This window comes from Schistocerca nitens, chromosome 2 (assembly GCF_023898315.1).
Source record: "Schistocerca nitens isolate TAMUIC-IGC-003100 chromosome 2, iqSchNite1.1, whole genome shotgun sequence".
NCBI classification, from domain to species: domain Eukaryota; kingdom Metazoa; phylum Arthropoda; class Insecta; order Orthoptera; family Acrididae; genus Schistocerca; species Schistocerca nitens.
In genome coordinates, this window is record NC_064615.1 from 464,376,769 (window position 1) to 464,400,449 (window position 23,681).

Sequence of the window (23,681 nt, forward strand, 5' to 3'; positions counted from 1 at the left end):
GCTCTGTACCTCTTGGTGTTCCTTCCCTCTGGGTGCAGAGGTTACGCTTTTATTGTATAGGCCTTTTACAAGTATATCTGTTTGGAACAGGGGACTGATGACCTCAATGTTTAGCCCCCATCAAACCCCAAAACCAACCAACCAACCAACCAACCAACCTACCTCTTCCCCTACCATCGTTACCCCTCTGCCACATCCATCATTACTCCCAACTACCCCTGCTATCTTTACTCCCTTCACCTCCCATTTTACACCCCCCACCCAGCCTCTCCCGCCCTGCCCATGCCATCCTTACCCCCTTTCCCTCCCATTATTTACCCTCTTTTCCCCTCCCATTGTTACTCACCTCTGCCCCTCTCATCTTTATCCCACTCTGCCCCTTGCATCTTTACCCCACTCTGCCCTCCCCATTTTACCCCCTCTGCCTCTCCTCCTCCTCCTCCTCCTTTTGCCCACTACGCCCTTCATTTTGCCCACTACGCCCTTCATTTTGCCCCCTCACCCCCCCCCCCTTTAGCCCCGCCCCGCGCCCTCCTCTCTTGTGGGTGTGTGGAGTGGAGTATGTTCTGCTGTTCCGATGTGTTGCACGAGGATCAAAATAAGGTGCAGTATGCTAGCTTGCTATTTTGAGATGATGAGCCAGACCTATGTTGAAATTCATGGTGCATTAAAGACCATGGCTATTGCACTGGCCAGACTGAGTGTGATGATGTTTAAGCAGTTTCCTGTGATTGTTTACAACTGTTGAGCTGTTCCCCACCATCTGCCTTATAAAATATGATACACTAACTTTTAAAATTAGATCGTTGTGGAACAAGGTTTACATAATTCACAGGCAGGTGGTGCACATGACTTTCCTCCCTTACGTAACTGATAAGCATGTCAACAAGATGGGTATCCAGCTGCAAAGTCAAATAAAATAAAAGGAAAGAACACCAAAGGTTAATTAAAGTGGAGACTGTAGTAAATGGGATAAATGCTAACAAAAATATGGTGTTTATTAGTGTTGTCCTGTTGGAAGACCATGTGATGTGTGGCAGAAGATATTTCACATACTACTGTTTCGATCCAAACCTTGTTTTCTCATACATGCGCACATTTTTCATTCATGTATCAATATGCCCTGTTGCTCATTATTTCATCAGTGAAATTCAGATTTATGGTTCCAAGCCAGTTTATGATCCTCAGATAAGAATTGACTCGCCTTTTTACGTTATAGCCGAAATTACTGTATATGTTTGTTCTACAGTTCTGTATGTGCTATGTCTAAAGTTAAAAATGTAAGTGATGTCATTGAAGTAAATGTCTTACATATAGGAATAAAAACTGTCATTAAGAGCTGGAAAAACTGTCTCTATATTGTTTATTTTCTTTGTTGTTACTGATTGTACAGCAAAAATACTCCAGTCTCATTTTCATTATTTTTTCCAATTAAGAATTTATGGGTTTTAGTGCAGTTTTGAAAAAACACTAATTGTAAGCTAATTCAATGGAATAGCAAATATAACTCAACTCAGTTCAAAACAAAATTGTTTCTGAATACTATTCCAACTGGATTTCATTTTGTAAATAAACCATTGATCTATTATTATTTAGGCCAGTTGTTCTGGCATAGCAGCAAAAAATAAATAAATTAAGTTCACTTATGGTTGTCATGTGTGACTTCATTTTGGGTATGTAGTGACTGTTTGAGACAACATTTACAGGTACTCTTTAAACTGCTAAACCAAATGGCTACACTCGCAGGGAATAATCCTTACACTAACAGAACTTAGATTTGCATATCTGTTAAAGGGAGGCCAGTACTTGTCAAGATGCTTTAAGGGGTAGTCAGTAATTACACCATTGTTTTGCGACTAGAGTGATACAAATTCCTGTCCCTGTTTCAAGATGGGGAAAAATAACTGCAATAATGTAAGATTGTGGATTACTAATCACATGAAAGAATGCATTAAACATTTTTTGTAACACGTCTGTATCTATCTGCACATTAGGTGTTTAAGGCTGACATTTTTACCCTACTTAGTGGCTGTATACATAATGCCAGTTTGCTTTTAATTATGAACGAAACTGAATGATCTCATTTGATAGAAACTGAATGTTCGCTGATTGAGAAATTCATATAGCACCCACAAACATTGTCAGATAAGCAGAAATAAGTTTGTAAAGCAGAAAGTGAATTGAAACTTCCCAACAAGTTAAAACTGGATTGTGGATGAGAATTAAAACCCTCAACTTCACCTTTCATAGGCAGTGTTCTTACCTGTTGAGCTACCTATAGGTAAATAAATGACTGCAGAAGTTAAAGTCTGGTAAGGTTTGCAGGAGAGCTCTTTTGTAATTGGAAAATGGGAGAAGAGGTATTGGCAGCACTGGAGCTGGAGACTGGTCTGCAAGAGTGTTGCCAAAAAAAAAAAGTTCTAAGTTTGAGTCCTAGTCCAGCAAATAGTTTTATCCTAATAAGAAGTTTAAAGTCTCTCTCTCTCTCTCTCTCACTCACACACACACACACACACACACACACACACACACACTGGTGTGCAAAACTTAAGGACCAGAGTAACCTTCACATGATGTGTCATAGTTGAGTAACAGCTCAATAAAATTTCTACCATATGTAGAAGGAACAGCTGCAGTGTAATACAGAATATAACTGAAAGCAGTATGCAATGAGATGAACATAAATGACACTTTTCTTCAAAGACAATAATTAGTTGAAGTAACTCGGATTTATAATGGTTCCCTGGACATTACAAAAAGCGGAACATGGTTCTTAATAGAGTTTGTGATCAATATGGACAACAATGCAAGCTCCCATACTGGCAACAAGGTTGATAATTAGTTCTTAGAGTAGGACATTCCATTCCCCCACCAGCACAATTGGTAGCTGGTGCATGGTTGTTTGTGTATGTGGACATACTGCAAAATGTCTCCTCAACACATCCCACACATACTCAAAAGGATTTAAGCCAGGGGGATAGGCAGGCCTGGCCATTTGCCTAACATTGTCTTGTTCCGAATCTGCTTTCATCAGATAAAAGTATGTGACCCCACTCCTCATTGGCCCATTTCCTATGCCCTTGACACACGATTGCACCCAGTGCTGCAGATGTGTGGATGTCAGTGGAACACAACGTACTGGTCATCTGGCAAAGAGACCATACCCCTGCAGTCACCTTGCCACTGTAGAGTGTTATGTTGTGTGCCTGCCAGCCTTGTCACACATGGTTGCAATTCCACCTGCTTTTTGACGTGGTTCATTTCTTGGCTGGGACCAATGTAGTAGTCATCTGCTGCTGCAGTTGACTACAGTCGACCACCTGCTCTCCTTCAGATGGCAGTGACTGTGGTTTGGAATGCTCCCTGTGCATGTAGAACAGTGCTGTGAGCAATATCAAACTCCTGGGCTACTCTAACAGCACTTTATTCTTCTTCCAGTTTCCAGATGATTCTTCCCTGTGTAAAGTCGTCAAGATGTTATCTCCCTACCATGTTGTGATGTTGACACAATAGTCGCACTGACCTTACACATGTGACGCCCAGCTTTCTGTATACAACTGGGAGACCTCTGACAATATGCTCCCGACTTCCATTCATTTCCCAACTTCCTGCTGACATCACTTTTAATGACTTTTCTTCCCTTTCAAAGTAGTCAGGAAAAAGGTGTTGGACATGTAGTAAGACGGGTTATAATAGTGGGATTATGTGAATGATCTAAAAATGGGAAGATAGGAAGAACAATGCACATTATTAATGGATATAGTAAATGTTATATGAACTTGAGCATACTTTCTGAAAGTAACGAATGTCACGGGAACGGGAACATAATTAGTAATTTAACAGTTTCTGTGAAAATATTCATTTGTTCAGACCGCCACCATAACAATGAAAAAAAGTAACTATTAGTCTGGGTACTTGAATTTATTCCCAAACAACCAATGTCGTGTCTTCTGTATATTCTGAATGTTGTGCTGTATTATTAGTGTGAATATAATTAATTTTATGCATAAAACTATTTAGTCCAATGTTTTGTTTCAGCCCACCGTGCTTCAGTACACGGTCGGAGTCTTGGGCGAGCGGCCCTCAAGCAAGCACGTACACTGGAGTTAGAATTCACTTTGGCCCCCAGACCTAATGCAATGCGACGTGGTCCTCGTAGTGGGGGTGGTGGCGGTGGCAGTAGTGGTGGGGGTGGTGGCAGCAGTGGTGTTGGTGGTGCCACTGGTGGCTATGTTGAAGATAGCGGTGGAGAACTGATGGGCTTTGATGAAGGTGCTGCTGCACCACCACCTCCACCACCACTTCCCGCTGCTGCAGATTTTCCAGTGCTCGGCGGCAGTTCTGGTGCCGTCACAGTGCGATCTCTACCTCCTCCTCCACCTCCTGTCTGCCGACCCCGGCGTCCTCCTGTCCTGAGGGAAGAAGATTTCCCCGCATTAGATAGTGGATCGTCAGGTGGAACCTCTGGTCCACAAGGTCGGAAGACTGTGCGTGTGAGTGTAAATGGGGAACGGCCTTCATCTGCTTCTAATCTCTCCATCAGTGTAAATCGGCGCGCAGATGGAGCACTTACGACTCGACTGTCAACTTCGCGTGGCTCCAGACCAATTCCTGCAGAATCTGGCACACCGAGAGAAGATTTTCCAGCTCTAGTTCGCCATAGTGACACTTCCTCTCAGTGGTCTTCACCTATTGTGAATAACTTGTCCAATGGTGACCCACGACAGTCCCGTGCACAGTCACAGCCGCACCCTCGACAGTCCTCAATAGTTAAAACTACGGGAGCAACAGCGAAGAAAGCATCCTCATCACTTCTGATTCCTATGCCGACTTCTTGGCCTGTTGCACACAATGAAGAAGACAGGGCACCTGCATCTGTGTCTTTGGGAACTGTCAAGGTAAAGTCCAAAAAGAAAAAACCAAAAGGAAGTGTGACAAATCAGGTTAGTTTAGATCAACCACCCAGTCCTTGCAAAGTGGCAAACCAGCAGGACTCGGGTACTAAGAAAAAAAAACAGAGTCTTGATAACAGAACTAAAGAGTCAAATATCAATGGAAATGTGAATGACTCTACAGATTCTGCTACTGCTTCAGTTTGTGCGACAAGTGCACCAGAGCGAAAGAAGTCGCAACTGCTCATTACTGGTCTCAATGCTGCCAATGAAACAGGAGGCAGCCTTCCAGCTCCACCGCCTGGTTTCCACAGTACGTTGTCACCACCACCTGGTTTTTCTGTTACACTGAGTTCAGTTGCGAGGGCTCCCAGTTCAGTGCCTGAGAGCAATGGTAAGATATTGTTGCTACATCTCCACTGAAACGCTTTTTATTTATTTTTTTACTTTTGTGTGTTTGTTATTAACTCAGGATGACATTGAATATATATCGTTTACCTTACATTGATAATTGATTTATCTGTTTGTTTGTTGTGACTCTAGGTCTGACGTTCACAAGCAGTAGTGGGAGGAGCTACGCAGTGAGTGCACAGTCCTCTGAGGGTCACAAATTTGTACCACCACCTGGGGCAGATCACCGCAACAGGCAGTTGGTAGCCCGCGTAGCTGAGGCAGTTCCTGATTTAGATACCTTTTTGCGTCGATCTGCCGAATTCCGAAGAGGGACACTGACTGCCAGAGAGTTTTATGATGCCTGTGCCCAAGCAGCAGGCGAACAAACTTTTGCTGAGATATTTCCTGAACTGCTTCTCTTGCTGCCAGACATAACGAAACAGCAGGTAATCACACTGGCTAAATATATGTAATTGGTGATGTGTATTTAGAGAGACTAGGTATTTGCAACTTACCTTTGTGACATTTGTTTGAAGTTGATGATATTGGTCTTCTTCATCATGGTTAGAAATTAATAACAAATTTCATTTGATGTTCAAAGCCTTTTACAAAAACTTCGAACCAAAAATTACTGAGAGCAGATGTATTGTACAGCACAGCTTGAGTGGGGTGTATGCAAAGCGGAAGAAGTGAATTGCCAGGGGTGAATGAAAGTCATAAAATCCAAGAGAAGTCTGTGTTGGTTGCAGATTTGGACTACAATGTGACTATTCAGGAAGGATGTTAATTATTCCACATACCAGTGATATTGGTGGCAGGAATGTATAGACAGACCTCTAGACAGTGATATGACAGGGCTGAAATTTGAGTAGTAGAGTAAAAGGCAGATACATGTTACAAAGAGACGAGGTGGGGAAAGATGCCATGTAGGGTGCCCCAGACACGGGGGAGTGAGATTCAGAAGCATCTCTGCAGGCAGATGTGGGAGGCAATCACATGGTCTACCTTCCACTCCTCGATTGATTTTACAAAGAATGCTGGACAGGGCAGGATCTTAGTATGGGCTTTTTACTGCCCTTAGACTATTGATTTGTCAATCCAGCACTTGTAGCAGGCTTGATCGATTGGGTAGCAAAGGTAAAATCTCAGTGAGATAGTGTGATTGACAACTGCGATTGTACCTACAGTTACTCAGTTTGTAATCTTAGATTGTGTTTAGAGATTCACTTGAGGCAGAGCAGGCTTTTAAGGCGATGTTTGCTATGAAGATATTAGTACATGAAATTTTTTTCTCCATATGACATTAACTGTAATAACAAATTTTGATACACTAAGCAGAAATCTTGAAGTATGTGCAGAAGTATTGGTCCTAAAGTGTACTTTCGTTGCTGTATCGTTGTTATTTGTAATAAGTAACAAAAGTGATGATTTGCATGGAACACACTGCAACATGGACATCATCACACATTCTTAAAGTTTCTTGAGTGTTTTTTCAAAAATGAACATCAAATTTCACCATTGTATAAATTCCACAACGAATGCTTTTCCCCTCCCTCCCCCCACCCCGTTTTCCCCCCAATTTGATGTAGATAGTAAAGAGCATACTTCCTACAATAGGACCAGTCCTAGTAAATTAACCTTTGGTTAATGATAGGTTTAAGCTCGTACAATCTTTTGTTCTTATTTTATGTAAATCTTCCATTTATTTGTTGCAATTATTCATAGCAATAAGTAACTCTCTTTTTTTATTAAAGGTCATACTTTTTAAAGATTTTTTTTATGTTACTACTTTATTAATAAATCTGTTTTACCCCTTCAATAAGATTTGACTGCATCGTATTACTTATATATTAGTTGCTCTTTAGAGACAGTGAACTTCCATGTCAAATTCTGCTTAGCTGTCTATGTAAGGCAAATAGCTTTATATGCTGCGTGCTCAGCTTTCTTCTTACTCCATGTTCGTATCTGGCCTGTACGTACCTAATTGCATTAGTAGCTTTTCATAGAATTTTTCAGCCATGATAGGTTATGGGAGAAGTATTTTGTGTGTGTGTGTGTGTGTGTGTGTGTGTGTGTGTGTGTGTGTGTGTGTTAATCACCATCATTTAGAGCTCTTACTATGTAGCATGAAATTAATCATGCCTGGCAGCAATTTTGGAGGCTGCCATTTTGAATGCAACTCTTAATTTTCAAGTGGAAAATGGGTTGTGTAATGCAGCAAACACACAAAGAGATAGAAAAGAAATTCAATTGTGCCATTTGTTTGAGCATAGCTTTATTCGTTCGTGAGTTGAGTGATATTTCTTCCTTACAGTTTACAAAAAGCTCATGGTGTTACCACTTTTAGGGGATTTCGATCAACCCCTCCCAGGCAGACCACACATTACCCGCAGTATGATGATGAAACTTCTCATCAAATTCTGTGATACTGGTTCAGTAGCAAACAAAAAGCCCAGTGATAGAAACCAGCTACAGAAAACAGCTACAGGTGAAACTTCAATCACTGTACTATATCATTCAGTAAGAGTCCAGGCCACAGAATTTGCTACATCTCACAGGCAACTACATTCACCTGTACATCGGTGAGAATTTTGGCCGCACACAAATGACATCCTTACAGAATTTTAATGTTACAACATCTTAGTGAGGACGATCCAGATCGTTTGGGTCAGTCTGCAGAAAGAGGGACATGCAAGCTGGACAAAAACTGTTGTTTGCTCTATGACATACTGTTCACAGATGAAGCTAATTTCTGTACAAACAGAGACGTAAATAAACAAAATCGCAAATACTACTAAGATGTCAACACTCACTGTATGATCAATCAAAGATAGTTGGCACATTAAAAGTGCTTATTTTTTATGGAATATAGGGTTCTTTTATTGCTCGGCCCTTCTTTATTGGGAGTAAACCAACAGCAGTTTGTTATCTGCAGTTGCTGCTATCTGAAGATGGCATATTTCCAACTTTTTGTTACACACTGATGTCTGAAATGTCCCCCCTACCTTGGGAAGCATTCCAGTTACTACAGATGTTAAGGATTGCATTGAATAGTAATATCGGCACTTACCGCACACGGTTCTTTGTTGCTGGTTAAGGAATACTTAACCTAAATTCCTTTGGATGTAGGCTGCTCCTCTAGGAAAGAGAATACTTGGTCTTACTGTAGCTGGTCTTTATATATGTGTATGTTGCAATAATAATCTGCAGAATTTTGAGTCATCGTCGTTTATTAATGAAAAATACAAAACATTTTCATTGTCCAGCCGTTCCATCCACACCAGCCATGTGCATTCAACTGCCGTTCCAACTTCCTCCAAAACACATCGCCCCCAAAGAACAAACAATTTACAAAACATTAACATCTTTGGAAATGGAAGATTAAAGATTTAACCACTAAAATTAATATCAATAATTCTGTCTCGCTAGAAAATGCATAATTAAGATCTGATTAACATTTGGCATAAAACCGAAAGTAGACACTAAGATCTGCACATAGTAATGGGAAGGATAGAAATGGGAAGGTGGTTCCATTTCATGTCCCACTTCCATTAGAGGCTAAAAGTCTGTGCATACCTGGATTCCCAGTTTCCATGGAGCTAGATAGGTTGTAGTGTGTGTAAGTGGAGTGGCTGCCATGTTCTATAAATTTAAGTCCATTAGATTTTTCTCTATGGAAGCATGCGAAGGCAGTCGTGTTTGTGGTGAAGATCACAAACCTTGAACACTGCAAGGAGTGGATAAGGATCACTCAAAAATGTTTGCACTTTTGGGCCATTTAGTTACTCAGGTATCTCCGCAATGGAGCAAAGAAAAGCAATATAGCTTTATGTGATGCATATAGGAAAGAATCATTATTATATCACAGTCTTAACATTTACTGCTGTGCAAGTTATTGGTTTGGGCAGTTGGAACAAAACTAGCACACCTAGCAGCTAGACAGTCAGCTGTAAGATTTTGTTTTTAATTATTTTTCTACTGAATTAAAGGAATTGCTGTTATATTTATGCATTCCAAGCATTAGTAAATTATCGAGAGACATAATTGTCGTTAAGTAAAAGTAAAAACAGATGAATCTCACTGATTGAACAACAGCTACAATTTATTTATGAAGAAATACTTATGAATATGTGTGTGACTGCAGCTTACTCTGCTGAAAGTAAGAGAATATAAACACATATTTCATGCATGGGAAGGGACTATGTCTGTTGTCTTCTTATTGTGATAAGCACTTTCCTTGAAACATAATTTTGTGTCAAACCTAATGATTTTCGCTTTCTTATACTTCACATGACTTTCTAATGTACAAATATTTCTGTGAAACTGATTACTTTTGCTTCAAAAGTGGCTGAGTGAATATGTGTAAGATTCTTGCTGGTTTTGGCTCAGGTGTAGCAGCAATTGTGGAATTGGTTTCTTCTGTGTTGGAAATGGTTTAATGGCTTTTGACAATTGATTATCACATCTCATGATTTTTTTTCTTTCAGCTACAGTTGTGGTGTCTTACTTTGTATGTTAAATAATAAAGGTACTTCATTCCATACAAGTTTCCTCCATTCCACATTTACTTATTTGAGTTTAAGTGTAGTGTAGAAAACATTGTTGAGTAGATATACATCTTCTTTCTGCAAAATGTCAAGTCTTCTACTGTTTATTATTCATTTTTTGTTCTTAAAATAAACTGACATTCTTCAGAAAAATCTGTAGATGACAAGAGAATTGTAAATAAACTGTCCCGTAATGTACTGAACTGTACTTCCCAGGGTCCTCAGGAAAATAAACAAAGACAATAGTGGTATCATTTTTTAGTTATTTGTGATTTTTTATGGCACTACATACGCTCCCTATTGTGAAAACTGTTAAAAATCCATATGTACAATATTATTTGCACTCATCTGGTATTGTATTCAGAAATATCTGCTTGGAGTGCTACTGTCACAGTTTATAACAAAAATAAACAGGATTGTTGTGACTGTATGTGTTAAACTAAGTTTATATGCTGAGAAAATTGTGTTACTCTGATAAACACCTATACTTCAAGTGGACATTTTGCCATGGTAAAATTTACAGCAGAGCTTACACTATGCGACTGCTTCAGCATGCGAGCTAGCCATCTCCACTCCCTTCTGCACAATAATCAATTCGCCATCACATTTTAGACTTACAAAAAATATTACTCTGTGCGAGATATGCTTAAGTAAACACTCGGCCACTTTCAGGGAAGCAAGAGTTCCACATTTGGGAAGAAGTTGCATGTGACCAATTCTTGAACTCCACATAAACGTGTGGTTTTTGGGCATTCTTATAGACTACGTTTTGTTGTTGAACAAGGTTTTATATTTTTATTCCACATTATTTTAAAAAGTTTACAAAAATGCAGTGCTAAATGGCACAGGTTATAAAGCATAACGTCATTCATTAGTATTGGGCTTCAAATTCTGGTCCAGCCATACATATACATCTACACTCCACAAGCCACTTGACAGTGCATGGCAGATGTTACCTTATAGCAGCATTATCAGTTTTTGTTCCTGTTTCATTTGCATATTAATTTGAGGAGAGAGGGGGGAGCAGTGGTTGTCCATAAGCCTCTATGTCTCTCTGTGTGTGCTTATCTCATCATCATATTCTCATGATGCTTATATATGTGAGTTATATAATGGGGACAGCATAATGGTCACAAAGCATTTGTTGGAAAAATCATCTCTAAATTTACACGGAACAGTTTTTTGAGACCACATCATCTTTCTTTTAAAGATCCCCTTTTAAATTCCCTCAGCATTTCTGTTACTTCAATATAGACTATACCGACCTGTTACAATCCTAGCTTTGTGTCTCTGAATTTGTTCAATCTGTTGTTTTACCTACTTTGTAATGAACCCAATCTCTAGGAAAGTAGTCAAGAATTGGTCATAGTAATGTCTTGTATATAATTTCCTTTTGAACAGAATAGGTCATGTATTGAAAAGAGATCATAAGATGAACATCTACAGAAGTAAAACAAGGGCAATGGAATGTAGTCAAATCAAATAGAGCAATTCTGAGGAATCAGATTAGAAAATAAGCCACTAGAAGTAGTAAATCCTATTTCGGCAGCAAACTGATTGTGGCCAAAGTAGAGAGCTTAAAAAATAATTGTTAGCATCAAATATAAATATAATAGCAATGGAGGTTAGATTATATGGACTTCCAATATATGGATTTGTGATTATCCGGATTGTCAACTATGAGAAATACCTCTGTAGTGTAGTCTGTGTCTGCAGGAACATGTCACGCTGGGACTACCAGCCTGCATCCTGCATCATCTCTGCTGCACCCATTTCATTATTGTTTTAGTTTAATAGTTGCTGATTGGTATGCTGTATGTCACACCTGTGTTTAAAAATTTCAAAGCACCAGAGAGTGGTGTTATCACCTGAAGATAAAAGTTATTGATCCATCAGAGAGAGAGAGAGAGAGAGAGACTAGTTGTAAATTAACCAATAATTATGGTGAATGTATTTCTGTGATCAGCGATATTAAGAATACTACTGGTTCATTTTTTAAGTACATCTGTGAACTTGATACAGTAGTGAAGATGGGAGTAAACATAAAAAAGTGATGATGAAGCAAACAAATGACCTTTTGGAAGAAGCTTTATGTAATTCGTATGTACAAAAATGATCAACTAGGCAATTGATAGTTGCTCATTTGTTGTGTAAAGGGGCAGTACAGTTTAAAAAAGGTGGCAGTGAATTATTTGTGCCAAAGATTTAAATCTAATTATGGAGTACACAAATTGGAAATATGAGCTGAAAAAATGTCAGCTGATGTAGATGCAGCAGTTCTTTGAAAGGTGGTTTTAAAAAATAACTGGACAGAAATGAGGATGACTTGGACTTTGTTCACAACATTGAGGAAACCATATTAAAATGGAAATAATTGCCTTAAAAATCTTTCTTTTTGTGAGAGAATTCAGCTTTACAGTATAAAACTAGTAAAGAGTGAGTAACTATTAGTTTGCACACACATTACCGGGTCCTGTAAAATGCCCATGTTGCTCATTGGAAAATCCAAAGCCCCAGATGCCTAAAAAATATCAGGGTTCCCGTAATTTTTAAAAACCAAAAACATACATGGATGAACATCGAAGTGTTCATTGACTGGTATGACAACATTTTTATCCCTGAAGTAAAATAATTTAAACATGAAATTTGTAAACCAGGGAAAATTCTATGTTTACTGGATAATGTGCCAACCTTTTCTTCAGCTGAACAGAGAGAAAATGGGATGTTTATAGTAAAGTTTTTGTCTCGTGATGTGACATCCTTTCTACAACCAGTGCGTCAAAGTGTTACCGAAACCTTAGAATGACTTTATAGAAAGCAACTTTTACATAGATTGTTATCTGTTGATGAAGATAACATAGAAGTTGTTTTGTCATTTCTTGAAATTAATGAATTTAAATTAGTGTTGTTACATGGTTATAGATGCCATGGGATTTGATTGAAAAGAAGACTAAGAGAGGCTGAAATATGAAAGTAATGATCAAGATTTTCAGATCATGTCAAATGACGAAAGTGTTGAAAACCTATTCAGGCAAATGAACAGCAGGAAATGCAGGTAGATGAAACAGAGAACAACATAGATGCAGAAATTGCTGCAGACTCGTTTCGTGTAGAAGCATTTCAAGCCCTGGAAACAGCTTGCAAATGGTTCAAAAAATTAACAGTGATGACACCGTGAGTTTACTGTGTTTAAAACAAATTTGTGATAAGCAACACTGAAGCAAAACAGTTGTTTACATCACATGACAATCTCCAAATATTTTAAACAAAATTAAACTACAGTGACTGCCCTGTGTGACTTTTGCTAGGTATTTCATGACTAAGGTTGCAATAATTTCGTAATTTTAAAAACATATGCATGTATGTACGTATGAAAATATCTCTCTAATCTCATATTAAACATTGGTTTGTGTTGATTTAAATAAGGTTAATTTGTTTTTGTTGTTTTACATAAACACCTAACAGTGTGTACACAGCCCAGCCCACTGTCTATGTTTGCAATAACCACTCACACATGGCTAGTGGCAGCACTTGCAATTGAAGGTATGTAGTGTGTGTCGAGGGGGGAGGGGGGGGGGGGTTGGGATGTGGATGACAGTGCAGTCGTTGTCATACTGCAGAAACGGAGTTATTTATCTGCCGTGCAGGATGAGTTATTTATCTGCCGTGCAGGATGAGTTATTTATCTGACGTGCAGGATGAGTTTACCAGCTCCCCTGGCCACCAGTCTCCCCAGATTTAAACATAATCAAGAATCTTGAGATTATCGCAATTGGTGTTTTGGACCATGGATCTTCAACCGAGAAATGTAGCACAGCTGGCCACAGCACAGGAGTCGGCATTGCTCCACATTCCTATTGGTACTTTCCAGAATCTCATTGGCTCTCTTCCTGCACATCTCACAGCAGTCTGTACTGCAAAAGGTGGTTATTCAGGCATTTGACAGGTGGTCATGTTAATGTGACAGAACAGTGTATTAAATCTAGAAAGATAACCATATGACGAAAAAGCTGTTTTCTTCATACATTCATTTTCTTCATACATTCGGTTATCCAGATTTTCAATTGACCAGATGACTTACAGCAACAATTAGTTTGATTAATTGAGTCTAAATTGATGTCAATAACATTGGTTTGTAATTGTGTGCAACCATTCTTTTACCCTTTTTGTAAATAGGAGTGACCCTTGTTTCGTTTCCAGTCACATGAATCAATTCATTGTGCAAGAATTTCTTGCAAAATGTGAGCTAGGAAAGGACTAATACTGTGTCGTATTAAAAATGAAATCTAATCGAAATCCTATCAGGGCCCTGTGGCTTGTTTGCTTTAAGTAGCAATATTCCCCCCCCCCCCCCCCCCCCCTGCCCCCCTAAGCTTCTGATATCAATATCTCCTATTTGTGTTCTGTACAGCCCTCATGCATAATTTTTATATGTGGAATTTAATATTTGTGCTTTCTGTCTGCTGTATTCAGTTTCAGTACCAGACAAAGACCCAAGCACTTTAATGGACTTTACTCTCTAGGATTTTACTAATAGATTTTTTAACAGGATTTAAGTTCGAAAATCATTGCAGGCTTCACAAGTGAGCATTCTGATGGATGCAGGAATTGCTGTTAACTTTATGTAGTTAACTTCCCTGCAGCTCTATAATATTATAGGTGTAGTAGTCTCTGCTTTTGCAGCATCTTTGGGTGGTACCATGAAATCAGAATAAGTCTTTTGCAATCTTTAATTTACTTGGAATGTAATTATCCAGACTGCACTTGATAATTTGATAATGTTTTTTGACTAACAGTGGTTCTGCTTTTGCCAGATCACCATTAAATGTTCTTATTTCATCCTTTATATAAATTGATTATGATTCTCAATCAGTTTGGCCACTTGGACATTTTTGCCTAGCTTTCTTGATAGCCTTTGTGCCATTGGTGGCCAGTATTCATGTAATGGCATCATGGTTGCTCATACATCTCTCATTGGTGAGACTCTAGAAAAGATAAAGTTGTTATCTAACTAGGATGTCCAGACTATTTCTTTTGCATGTGGATTGTTAGGCTAGTTGTTCAAGGCAGTTGACAGGTAATATTTTCAGTATTATTGTACAAGACTGTTTGTCCTCGCCTCCGAAAATTGAAATGTTGTTAGTAAAAGTCTCAAAGGTCTTGACTGATTTATTTTAAATTTTAAACCATACTCTTAATTCACACAGAAATGACTGTTTTTTAAAACAACAATGTACAGGTTTTCTGTTAAAACTGACTATGAGAAAGAAACTGCTGTGCTTTAGAAACATGTGGTTTTGTTTCCTTGGTTACAACCTGTTTTAACCAAGATAGTGGGGCATTTAAAGAATTAGACAAATTGTTCATCACTTATATACTCTTTCTCATTATGTATATTTTTAAACATAAATTGTATACACAACAATGTACTTGGCTGTTTTCTAACTCACAATGGTTTTAATGGAAAACAGGAAAGTTTTATTTTTGTCTTATTGACTTACAATTAGAATACTCCTACAAAACCTGAATTTGCAATAACAATAAACAAGGCAGAACATCAGGGGATGGACAGATGGGCAGGAGATGGACTGACAAACAGGAGGAGTAGATGTACAAGGAGGCAGGGGGGGGGGGGAGGTGATGAACAGTGAGATAAGGGGGGGGGGGATGGAAAGAGACGGGGAGAAGAAGATTAGGACATGCATCCAATTCCCATACACATTAGATACTTGTGCTTTCTCTTTCCTTTCCCTTCCATTTAAACAGACCCAGCCACAGCACCAAGTGTCCAGGTACAGTTAGTGTGTATGTAGTTTCCCCAATCAATATTGAACACATCAAAGTCACCGTCTGCTAATACCACATGCTTAAGGTACTTCTATGTTATCGAGTTTTTGGCTGTCTTTGACTACTCTGTGAACAATGTATCTGAATCTGGTGTTCGATAGAAACCCATCCAGTTATTAATAAAGTCCACTGCTCCTGGCTGCTCTTGCCCTCATTATAAGGAGCAGTTAAATGAAAACAAGACAGATGGAGAAAAATGAGTCAGCTGTTTATTATTTCAAAAGCAGTCCCCATAACTGTTAATACAATTATCTCACTGTAAGACAAAACAGTCAGTGCTTTCATGGAAAAATGTTTGTGGTTGTCTATGGAATCATGATTGGTACTCAGGCATGCACCTATTCATTGAAAGAAAATAGACATCCATCAATATCTTTCTCCATGGCTCCAAAAATTTGTAAATTGTGTGGTGAGGGATCGGGACAGTATGGAGGATGTGTAACGGTTTCCTAGTGAAACTTCTGCAGTGTAGTCGAAACAACAGGCACATCAACTACGGGAAGGCAATGATGACCTTTCCCTTTGACTGCAAGTGCCTCTGTTCGTTTACTTCCTGGAACACAGCACCACAATTAACACTGTGGTTACTTTTCAGAAACAAGCATGTCATCAAGTCCAAATGCCCAGGAATGTTGATAGGCAGCATCACCCTCTTGTAGGATAAAGCTTGCCCACACATTGCCAAGGTTGTTCAGACTTTTCTGCAGAAGCCTCCATGAAGTCCCTATCTTTCCCCATACAGTTTCCATATTTTTGGGAAGAAAGACATTCACAGTTTCAGTTTTGATCGGACGAAGAGGTGCATGCCTGGGTACAATCCTGGTTCCTTAGGCAACCACAAACATTTTACCATTTTTGTCTCACAGTGGGATAACTGTGTTAACAATTAAAATGATTATTTTTGAAATAATAAATAGTTTACTTACTTTTTTCCTTCTGTCATCCATGTTTTCATTTGGCAGCACTTTATAATTCAATCTGATTCATTACAATTAATGATTCTGCTTGTCAGTATAAACACTTGTTTTTCTGAAGAGCCTAAGCCTGTCTTGACAAATAACTGGTGAACCTCTTAAGTTACACTCTCCATTCTCCACCAGACCAGAGGACTCAGTCCAGTCCTTACAAAGATGTTGTAAATTGACAGCTTTGCGGAAACCTCATCAGTGAGGTTGGCTGCCAACGCCATTTCCACCAGTCTCTGGAAAGAACTGACATTGGTCTCAGAACCCAGGTGACAGACATTGTTGCCATTGCCAGTGTGAACAATGATCTACAGCTGACTGCAACCTGTGCTCTCAGTTGCTCCCAGGTTCTCTCTTGCACCCCTCAGGGTACACATTTTCTTTGTTTCCCACCTGTTATGCTGTTTCCATAAGATGGGCCATGACGAGCTTAACATTGGAACTACTGGTCACTAACATTCTCTTCTTTCCCATGTACTTAACGTGCATGCGTGCTTGTGCATGTGCCCTATAACAGAGGAGATGCTGCTGCTGTTTGAGCGTGAAAGGCAAAGCACAGAGCCAATGGCTCTGTCTCGTTACCAGTAGAGGGTAGTACCTCACATCTCTTTGTCAGAGGTATGATGCAAGCCTTTCAGCTATTAGCCTCATACAATCTTCCCATCAAACAATTCCAGAACTGACCACATCGAATCAGCACCTGTCAGATGATCGCTCAGAGCTAGATCGGGTTGTGTGGTTTTTTTCAGACCACATGAGCAGACAGAGTAGCTGGCGACAGGAGACTACCAAATCATTGGCACAGCTTGTAGCAGGCGTATGAAGTCAGTAAACAGTGGCCAACACAGCTTGCAGCTGTTCACAAACAGCGGCAAACTCCTTTGGCATGATCTCGTCATGGTCACAATCCCAGTCCATATCTGAATGTGAACTCAGTTCTTTCTGGAACAGAAAAAGAGAGGAGTAGGTTATGCTTATGTAAAGACTAAACGAGAAGAAATATACAAACTTCAGGTTCCATCTGCTGCAAGATTCATTGTACTTCATGCCGATAGCACAGTCTGAGTCACTACTGGAAGTTACTTAATAGTTGCTGGTTCAGACTGGCTGGTTGGTTGATTTAGGGGAGGTGATCAAACAATGATGTTATTGCTCCTATCGGATTAGGGAAGGAAGTCGGTCGTGTCTTTTCAAAGGAACCATCCTGGCATTTGCCTGAAGCAATTTCAGGGAAATCGTGGAAACCCAGGATGGCTGGATGAGGGTTTGAACAGTCGTCCTCCAGAATGTGAGTTCAGGGTTCAGACTGATTCACACAGTAGTGGTGCTAACAATGACATTGAGCCGCACTATACATAAAATAAAGAAGAGCCTAGCAGCTCCAAAAATACAAATACATAAATTATAAAGCACTACACACCCTCACTATTTACTGCTCATTTGCAAACGGAAGCATGTAAAAAAAAAAAAACTGGAACAGTACCTAGAGCTGATATCACAGTGTCTGAGCCAAGTCTATATAAAGCTTTTCCCTGGCTTTTCTAAACCTTTAGATTCTAAACTCATCATAAACTTCATACTAATTGGTTTCACTGATGTTTCGCTTGATTGCTTTCCAAGCCCTCCAAAAATAAAACAGTATAAATAGCCATTTAAATTCCTTTGAAAATTACACAGTTTATGTCCATCTCCGTGTATGTCCTATATCTGTTTGTGCTGAGTCCTTTGTGATATGTTTTGTGATGGGATGTTAAACCCTAATTTTCCAACATTCTTTGTTGATTCATCATACTAGTCTGAAATTTGTGTACCATATTCTTAATTGGCAATTATGTTTGTGTGTGTTTCTTAAAACAGAAAAACACAGAAAGAAAGAAAGAAAATAAAAATGTTGGCTGCTGGAATGAAACACACAGTCTCTTGAACAAAATCGCTTACTTCAAGTGAAGTAATTGATATGATATGTTATTTTGTTAAACTGGAACTGGAGTCCAACAATTTATTTTACATATGATGTGGCATATTCTTAGTATTCTTCTGGTGCATCTCAGGACAGATTTATAGCTTTTACTGAATTGAAAACAATGGAAATGAGCGTTTGGCATCATTGGCTGGGAAGCCCCTCACGGGGCAGGTCCGGCCGCCTTGGTACAGGTCTTATTACATAAGAGTTCTTGGCAGTACAGCCAATCACCAAAATTTCTTGGTTAACTAAGAGACACACAGCACATTTACTGTGGGGCACACCAATGTGCAAAACTACTGTAATAAAATCTTAAATTTTACTGTTTGCTTAATCTGTTGCTGATAAGTGAATGACCAAGATTGACCAGGATTAGTAAATTTTGTGTCCTGATGTGGCAGGCTCTTCTTGGTGAGTGCCTGCAGGTGCCTGGGTGGGAAAACACTACATTTGGACAGTCAGTGAGCCGACCATAGCCTATGTGACTGTTTGCCCTGCTCAGGTGCCAAGCTGGGCAAATTAAACACGTGTATGACAGAACGATGCGTGAATACAATGGATTAGTGTCGCCTGGCCCTGGGTAGCCTGTGCTACCTGCATTCATCCACAGGCTAGATGATGGTCACTCGTGGGTGCCCGCGCACCATGGCAGTGTTGGAAGAGCCTGTGATACGGGTTATCTGATTTTTTTTACCTGAAATCACATCCAGTAACTACCAAGGTGGTTTTTTGAACAGTGCCAAAGCAGTATTCTATCAACAAAGATGTAACCCGTAATCCAATATATTGACATGACATCATCTTTCCTAATAGTTACTTAAGGCTTATTCCATTTATGTATAAAATAGTATATAAAATCAATTATTAGGTGCTCTTATCATTGTACTAATTCATTTTCTTTTTGTCAAAACATTGAATATAAAGTTTTTTGTTTGCTTTGTTTAGTAGTAATATCTCTGGTTTTTAACTGATACAGTGTCTGTTTAAACCCATCTATTTTTATTGTGTTCATCTGAAATTGCAGTATTTATTAACAGGTATGAACAAACATAATGTTATAGGTTATGCACTAATGACCATAACCAATCATTAATTTTTCCCCCAAACTGGTCTGGAGTGTGCTGCCTATCATCAGTGGTTTATACAGTTTCTTTGAGAGATTGGAGTTACATGACTGCATAGGGAAGAGTACTCTATAGAGGCACATCCAAAAGACAGATTTTTTTGTCTGCGTTGTATGCAAAGCTGCTGGCATGCTCTTGATATTTTGCCCCACATATTGTTCATTCACATTTCTGTTGCACTTACCACTGCACTAGTCACTTATTCTTTTGCACAATACTCTCTATCTGAAGCACAAATTTCATCCAAGATCTGTCGCTTTGATATAGCTCGTCAACAATACTCTGAAATTTGAATCCTAACTGTTATTTAATTTGATTCATTTATTGCCCCTTATATGTCTTCAAAAAAAAATACTTGGAGTGAGTTGTTGTTCTTTCCAGAATTCACACATCTTAGTAGCTGGCAGGTGCATACTCTTCCTGTCTCTTTCACCAGACAGAATCAAAGATTAATTTGTAATGTTCCTTCATCATGTCGTTGGCTACTTAAAATTGACCTCCCTTTGGCAGCAGTAATATACACAAAGGATGGTTTTTCACTTTGTTTATTTGTAGAGACTATAAAGAGTAAAGTAGCAAACCAAATAAAAGTTAGTGTTTAAAGTTCAAAAATGATAATAAAATATTTGATAAAAAATGGAAGTTTTTCTTTTCTGGTGAGTAAATAATTCTGTAACTTAATTGCTTTGCTTGTTTGGTTATGATATTAGGCTAAATGTAAAAGTTTTACATACTTCTTCCCATAAACATAATTGTCATCATTTCAATATTGTGAAAAGGAAAGTTGCTACTCACCATAAAGCAGAGATGCTGAGTCGCAGATAGGCACAACAAAAAGACTGTCACAAATACAGCTTTCGGCCAGTAAGGCTTTCATCAAAATTAGAGTGTGCGCGCGCGCACACACACACACCCACACACACACACACACACACACACACACACACACACACCTGCAGTCTCAGACAATTGCAGTCGTGTGTGTGAGTTGTGTTTACATTAGTGTGTATGTGTATGTGTTTGTCATCTAATTTTGACGGAGGTCTTACTGGCCAAAAGTAATTTGTAACAGTATTTTTGTTGTGCCTGTCTGTGACTGAGCATCTCTGCTATATGGTGAGTAGCAACTTTCCTTTTCACAATATTGCTGCATTCCATCCTGGATTTTCCATTGTTTGTCATCTTTTCATTTTTCTTTCTTTTTGTTTTACAGCATACATTCAATTGTCTTTACCCTTGATCTTCTTTGGGCAACCTGTCAAAATATTGCCTTTAATATCTTTTAGAGATCTCCCGAAACAGTGGAAGTTTTCGTTCTTTACCTGAGATGTTGAGTTGTGTAGTTCTTCGAATATTTAGCAACTGAGAAATTATGAACACCTGTGCAAAACACTGTATTGTATGTATCATCTTTTACTGTGGATAATAGCAGTTTCTAACATGATCCTATTGAACTTTTTGTCTGTTGTATTTTCCACTTTGGTCTCGTTTCTTCTGTCATCGTACGGCCACTTCCAGTAGCTATTAAACTGCTTTGTCATGAGTAAGCAACCGTCTGTGGATTAGTTTTACTTTAGCTTTAATTTATGTGCTTCTCTGCAAATATTTCATAATGATGCTACATACAATTTCTAAATTAACCACATTAATTATTTAAAAATTAACCAACATATGGTTTATTACCATATTTTTAAGTATTGAATAATGTAATCATTATTTAAAATATTTAGATGTAGGGTTTATGACTGTGTTTTACTTTTTGTCACACAAACATGCTTCCTTTGATATTGTAGCCAGAAAAGTAATTACTGTGGTTAACATTTATTTCCTCAACCACTGAAATTTCTTATGGTTGCTACCACAACATTGTGTATGCTGTCTGTGCTTTCAGTACAGATTTGTGTCCTAAGCTCTCACTTCCCTCACCTCCCACCTGAGATTTAATTTTTAAATGCACTGGGTTATTCCATCATTTTCTAACAGCTGGCAAGATTTAATAAATTTCAAACAACTTTGTCTTTTTGTAAGTCCTATTCAATTAGTTGCCCAGATTGAGCCTAAAGTACAGAATTAGACATAAAATTTATTTCAATACACATATGATAACCCATATAGCATGTTTAATATTTAGCTAACATATATTGATTATTTAATAGCTGCCTTTTCTGGAAATTTATTGTTTTTTAATCTGATGATTATTAACTCGTAATTGTCATATCAACATGATTATAGTGTTTTTCATTATATACTGCCTTTGATGTGTGGAGATAAAAGGAAAACTGATCTCTCTTAAATTCCTGTGTTGTTTGTCTCGTGTGTTGTCATAGAAACAACTGTTTGCCTCTTTGTGTGTCTGGTCTCCACATTTTGGACAGACATGGCCACATATGGTATTGCATATTTCAGAAAACTGATCAATTTAAGCATGTATAAACAATGACCATAAATTTCTTGATTATCCATCATATTGGTTGGTGGGAATGCAGCCGCATGTAGTAATAACAGCAGATGCGCCTGTGCATATAATGAAAAACTTTTAAGATTGCATACATAAGTGCGTATATAACATAATATATAATTTCCTGGAAAGAAAATTTTGTAAGCTATCCATTATACCTGTCTTAAGGTTGGTCTAGAAGTTTAAAACTGAACATATGGGAATTATAACTATTTGTAGCAGATGTCAGTAGTAGTAAAACAATATTTTCTGTCTTGAAATATTTGTCATTATGCATTGATTCTGTTCAAGATGAAGTGAACCTAGATGAATTGGGAGTGAATAACCACTCTCTAATAAATAAATTAAAAAAATAATCTTCATAGTGTTGAAAACAGCTTTTACATTGACCATTAGTAAATATTAATTGGACAAGTGCACTAGGTATAACAACAACTACTATTTCTGTGCTAAAGGTTTACACATACAAAACGTAAAATTGTTAATTTTCACCTGTGGTACCATCATGAAATAATGTGGAGTAGGAATTATAATTAGTCCTAACAAATACCAATACTAAGTCAATATTATTTTCTGTCTTGGTATGTTAGACATTGTTATTACTCGGTTTTCAGGTTAACTGAACCTGGATGTATTGGAAGTGTATGATGACTCTATTATAAGAATATCTGTGGTATTAAAGCAACTTTTACACTGGCCATGAGTAAATATCAATTTGAAAGGTACCCTGAGGTATAGTGATAACTACGTATGCCTCATAGGCAGTAGATTTGAAATTTGAATTTATGTAAAACATTTATCTGTGGGATGTCCTGTGAATGTTACGATAAAATAAGAGAAATAAGGGCTCGCACAGAAAAATTTAAGTGCTCGTTTTTTCCCGCATGCTGTTCGAGAGTGGTTAAGTGCTCGTTTTTTCCCGCATGCTGTTCGAGAGTGGATCGGTAGAGAAACAGCTTGAAGGTGGTTCATTGAACCCTCTGCCAGGCACTTTATTGTGAATAGCAGAGTAATCGCGTAGCTGTAGATGTAGAATGTAATAGTGACGAGATTCACAGCCACTATCTTGTTTGACCCACAGTACACCATTCTTCTTCTTACATGTAATACATCATCATATAATATTGGTATCCATCTTTCTTCAAAACTGAAGAACAATTGCAAAGAGAATATTTCTAAGTATATAAAATATTCATCTAATTGCAACCAATACACTCAAACTGGAGAGACAACATGAAACAATAAAATGTTTTACTGAATTTTGTTGCCACGTGGTTATCAGTATCCTGTAACTACCATGACAATAAATCACTGGTGTATCTTTGACTCACTGTCATCTAGATAGAGATTAACCTTTGATAATTTGGATTAAATAGTGGTGCAGGTTACCTGTAACGTTTAATATAATGGCTCCTATGATATTAATTATTCTAGTAAGTATTAGTCTACTTTTGATATTGTTATTACCTCTGAAACTATGTTTAAGCAGTCT

At 38.3% G+C, this 23,681-nt stretch overlaps 1 protein-coding gene across 1 annotated transcript in view; it reads left to right on the plus strand.

The window, feature by feature from the left end:
• The window catches only part of LOC126236360 (E3 ubiquitin-protein ligase ZNF598), an 84,848-nt gene that overhangs the window by 37,266 nt on the left and 23,901 nt on the right, over window positions 1-23,681 (plus strand). The window contains exons 5-6 of the mRNA XM_049945592.1: window positions 4,039-5,286; window positions 5,436-5,731. Of these exons, the coding sequence (XP_049801549.1) occupies window positions 4,039-5,286; window positions 5,436-5,731 (1,544 nt within the window). The remainder of the gene's footprint in view (window positions 1-4,038; window positions 5,287-5,435; window positions 5,732-23,681) is intronic.